Source organism: Austrofundulus limnaeus, unplaced genomic scaffold, assembly GCF_001266775.1.
Source record: "Austrofundulus limnaeus strain Quisiro unplaced genomic scaffold, Austrofundulus_limnaeus-1.0 Scaffold48, whole genome shotgun sequence".
Taxonomy (NCBI): Eukaryota; Metazoa; Chordata; class Actinopteri; order Cyprinodontiformes; family Rivulidae; genus Austrofundulus; species Austrofundulus limnaeus.
The window spans coordinates 1,979,842-1,984,780 of NW_013952450.1; the positions used below are offsets into that span (position 1 = coordinate 1,979,842).

Consider the following 4,939-nt stretch of genomic DNA (forward strand, 5'->3'; position numbering starts at 1 on the left):
TAGAATATGAAAACATTGGTGAATGCCACAAATTCTCCTAAATCATTCGTACGCACAACTTAAGAACAAATCTGTGCGTACGAACGGTTCTTGCATGAGGCCCAATATATAGCAAAAAAGTTCCAAATGGTTGTTTGTTTCTTGCTATTCCATGTTTTTTTTTGTTTTGTTTTGTTTAAATAATCAAGTTTGCTGCTTTATTTTCTCATTTTACTATATAATTAGAATACACAAACATTATTTACTTAGTAAGTCAAATTATAAGCACCAAGTAGGGCAGAAAGATCCATGCAACTACATGAACGGATTGCAAATAAAATGGGGAAAAAAATGTTTTTAAGTTCTTCAGAAAATGAATGAAAAGTTTATTCACATCCTAACAAATCCACAGTATAAGAGTAAGAAGTACTCACAAACTTCCTCTTCAGTTTCCCCTTGTTGCCCCGAGCTGGCTTGCCCTCGGCTGTTTTCCCTGAGCCGTAGTCTACGCTCATGTCCAGGTGGTCGTCCGCCGACATGCTCTTCCGGAGGTAGGCGGCTCGCGCCCTGAAGTGGGAGAAGGGCGACTGGGAGCGAGGACGATGCTCCGTGCTCTGGTTGGTCTCGTCGTCACTCTCCATGTCATCCTCCAAACGCCAAAGTTCTCCTAGAAGAAGAGAGAAGAGAACAATGGGAAGTCCAAAAAAAAGGAAAAGACGGGTAAATAATATACGACAGCAAGACAGATTGAACAACACAATTATTGGAAACTGTCATCTAATGACTGCTTCCATAAAATATATTCAGAATGTAATCTAGCTTCCTGTAAAGCTCAATTACTTTTACAACCACATTATGCTCTGCCGGCCTCCTTAACGATTTGATTAAGGCTTGTTGTCAGACCAAAATGATGGCTCTTCGCGGTTCAACAAAAGCCAAAAGAACCAACCTGCAGCCGCAGCAGCATTTTTTTCTCAGACTGACATAATGACGAAGCTTTCGGCATGGCACAATTGAGATGAATCCGTGCTGTCAGAACGTGGCTCGGACGCAATAATCTCATTCCACTTCCGCCGCTCCGCATGTGAAGTTGGTCAAACACCTTGTCAGTGTCTTGTGCCTGACTAACAGCATCCATAAAACAACCACCGACCCTTCAGCGTGTACAAGACAAACTGCGGGAGAGTCGAAATCTGTATTCATCAGCATAAGACCACAAAGTATAGAAACAAATACGAGTTGAGCAGCTCAGTTTGTTCACTGTGAGGCTATAAAATACTGATTTAACATTGCTTATTTTGTTGAATGCTGTTTTTAAAGGGATCCCCGACTTGTAACATTAGACTTTATTTGATAAACATATATTTTAACTGTAAAATAAAGACTGTAAAAATACTGTGGGATGTTTAGTTTTGTAAAATTTTTAAAATATATTTTAACACAGAGCCATTTTATTTACACACAAAGCATTCTGGGTGAATGATGACGAGGATAGGTCCTCGGTGTGAGTGAGCTGTATCCACCCTGAAGGTTAATCTTGGACAATATCTGATGATCGACTCTTTTAAATGAAACCAGAGAGCGTTGACAGAGAGGAGAAGGTAGAAATGACTCAGCCTGTAACTGAAAATATGGATGGAGGACAACAGAGCTGCTTCATGGAAGAAGAACCCCAGCTTAGCCTGTTAGCCTTTGCGCTAGCGCTGACGCTATATTGCCTTATATGTATTAGCTCAGCGCTAGCGCGACAAACAAGCTAAACTGAGGTCCTCCATCCATGTTTTCAGTTGCAGGCTGAGTCATTTTTGTGTTCCCCTCTCTGTCATGTGGATGGAGGACCTCAGTGACGAGAGGAGAATGTGTAGCGCTGAACTAATACATATATATGGTGATAGCGTCAGGGCTAACACTAAAGCTAATAGGCTAAACTGGGGTTGTTCTTCCATGAAGCAGCTCTGTTGTCCTCCATCCATATTTTCAGTTMCAGGCTGAGTCATTTCTACCTTCTCCTCTCTGTCAACGCTCTCTGGTTTCATTTAAAAGAGTCGATCRTCAGATATTGTCCAAGATTAACCTTCAGGGTGGATATAGCTCGCTCACACCGAGGACCTATCCATGTCATCATTCACCCAGAATGCTTTGTGTGTAAATAAAATGGCCCCATCCGTGTAATATATTTTTAAAGTTTTTGTTTAAAAATTATAAAAAATAAACATCCTACAGTATTTTTACACTCTTTATTTTACAGTTAAAATATATGTTTATTAAATAAAGTCTAATGTTACAACTAATCTGGGATCACTTTAAAAGAATGTATATAATAGACAAACAGCATAGTTCTGGTTTTGGATGCAAAAAGGATAAACCTAATATCTAATAAAGCTGAGGAGGTTATGAATCGCTTGTCTTTGTGATGGCAGTGCTGCTGCGGCTAAATAACTTCTGTATGCAGTGTTACCTCAGCTGAGTTTTTTGTGGGAAAGGTTACCATCTGTTTCATTTCCTCCTTCTGTCTGTGATCACACTTAATTTTTTATCCAAAAAAAAAAAACGTCAATGAAAGACGAATTCAGGCGTCTCTGCGTTGGGGTCTGCACAGATTTGTTTTACAATCAATTTTTCTCAAACTTTGAGCCATTTAAACAGTCTCACAATTCAAAAATTGAGCAACGATGACTTTCGTGTAAACTTAATAAAAAATGTTCTTATTGAAAAATGAGTATAGTGTCTACTACCAGGAAGTGTCTGGCTCCCGAAGCTGAAAACCACTGCAGCAAATACGCCTCAGGGGTTCCTCTCAGCATGCGCTCTCAGGCAGAACTTGTCAGTAATGTAAGATGCAGCTTAAATCCGTGAATGAAGTGTAGCTGGGTTATTAAACCAAGAGAGGAGGACAGGGAGGGAAAAAAGTTGTCTTCGCTCTCCTGCAGGGATAAAGAGCGGCAGAAAGAGCGAGGTCGCATCATGGCCGATGACAGTAGTTGCTAGGCAACAAGGAGCCACGTGAAACTGAATTCTTCTAAATTGATATTTGCATCCGAGCAGCACCCGGGCGGAGAACTGCAGAGGGAGATATAGACGCCGGAGATGTTGGTAAAACGGAAAGGAACCGGTCCGAACGAAGCGAGAACAGACAATCCAGCTCAGCCAAGGATCATTTGGCAAAGAGACGGAAAGGATTTACAGGATTACAGCACAGGAGGCTGGGGCTGGGGTCCCTGCAGCAAACTGGCTTTATTGATAAAATAACGCTGGCATTGTTCCAACATCATGATCAAGAGAAAAGTGTGGAGAGTTAGCCAGAGGGAGGTTTTCTTTTCTTACATCTTCTTTTGGACAATATTCACCTGTGAAGGGTAAATTAGTCAGTTTAAAATTAGTAATTTGGCCATTCACACACAAATTATATATATATATATATATATATATATGATAGCAACAGAAAAAAATCATCTAAACAAATACAAGCATTTGTTTGAATACTGTTAGCAGAAAGACACAGAAAACTGTCAGAACAAGCTCCTGAAAGGTTAATTAGGTTCCATTTGCTGTGTTCAAACAAAAAAGAAGCTGTGCATGAAATTAATTACAAAACGAGACAAAATGTGCTTTGATTAAAATCTGAACCAAAAACATGAGAGAGAAAGAGAGAGAGGAAAGGAGAACAAACAAAACAAAACGAAAACCTGCCATTTAAACGCCAAACATTGAGGCACTCTGTATCTCACTACACATTTAATGGGCCATGGTGGACGCTTTCTTTTTTCTTCTGAATTCTGACATTTCTTTCTCAAAATTACTATAATAATAAATAAACTAATAAAACTAAAATAAAATGTCTATGCTGGCTCTAATCCTCTTCTGTATCTGTGGGCATCATGATTGTCAGGGGGTAAATATTTTTTAAAAAACAATCGGAATTTTGCTCCACAACTATTGCTGCTATTCTTGATACATTTGTGCAACAAATGTGCACATTCCTGGTGATGTTTGGGTTAAATACCACTGGGTGTTTGTGAGAAAACATAAGCACAATTTATGTGAAAATTTGCGCAGTAATTTGTCGTCATCTACTCTGAAACATTCTCAGCCAGGTGTAGATAAAGATGAAAATCTTATCAAAGTTATATTACTGTACATCCACTGGTTTATGCATTATTTTGTTAACTGAAACAATGAATCTGTTTCATATGTAATTCCCAAACTGCACACACATGCAACCTGAATATGTATACATGAGTAAAAACAGGTTTTGTAAAATATTCCTTGTTTTAAAATGAACTTTGACTCTTTTGTTGGAGTTTTCTTAACTTCTTAGTCAGTCTGCAGGGACTCTGGTTTACTTCAAAAAGAAAATTTTTCCTAGTTTTTATGAGGTTTCACTGTTTTGATGTCTGTGGGGTTTTTTTTTTCTCTTTTTCTGAAGATCTCGACAAAAAAAATAAGAGCATTCATCTGGTGATGAAGCCAGGATTCAAACGGAGCATGATCCCTTTCACAGTGACAGCTCGGGGTTATAATTTACACCTGAACCAGGAGACAAGTTTCGATTTAAAACAGGTCCAGCCCTGATTCTACAGCATCTGAGCTCTGATGGTACTGTTTGGGTTGGAGGACAGATTATTCTATGAACGACCCACTTTGGAGTCATTTCAGAGCTGCAAGAAGCTACAAAGCACTATTGGAGACAGTATATAGGTCACTTGTCAAACCATGTAAATATGGAGGAGCACAGCTTACATTTTTTCCTTGTTTTAATGTCTTAGTTGCAGGAATTTTTTTCTAGAAGAATCAAATAAAACCACATTCTTCATCAACACCATCCGATATTTTTCAAATAAAATAGGTTTGGAGTCAAGGTTCTTCAGGACGTGATTTGTTTTTGAGGCAAAGGATTGGTGTTTGATTTACAAGCAAGAGAGAGAGAGAGAGAGAGAGAGAGAGAGAGAGAGAGAGAGAG

At 39.0% G+C, this 4,939-nt stretch overlaps 1 protein-coding gene across 1 annotated transcript in view; it reads right to left on the reverse strand.

The window, feature by feature from the left end:
• ankfn1b (ankyrin repeat and fibronectin type III domain containing 1b) overlaps positions 1-4,939 on the reverse strand; it is a 171,684-nt gene that overhangs the window by 154,466 nt on the left and 12,279 nt on the right. The window contains exon 3 of the mRNA XM_014008234.1: positions 414-646. Coding sequence (XP_013863688.1) covers positions 414-646 — 233 coding nt within the window. The remainder of the gene's footprint in view (positions 1-413; positions 647-4,939) is intronic.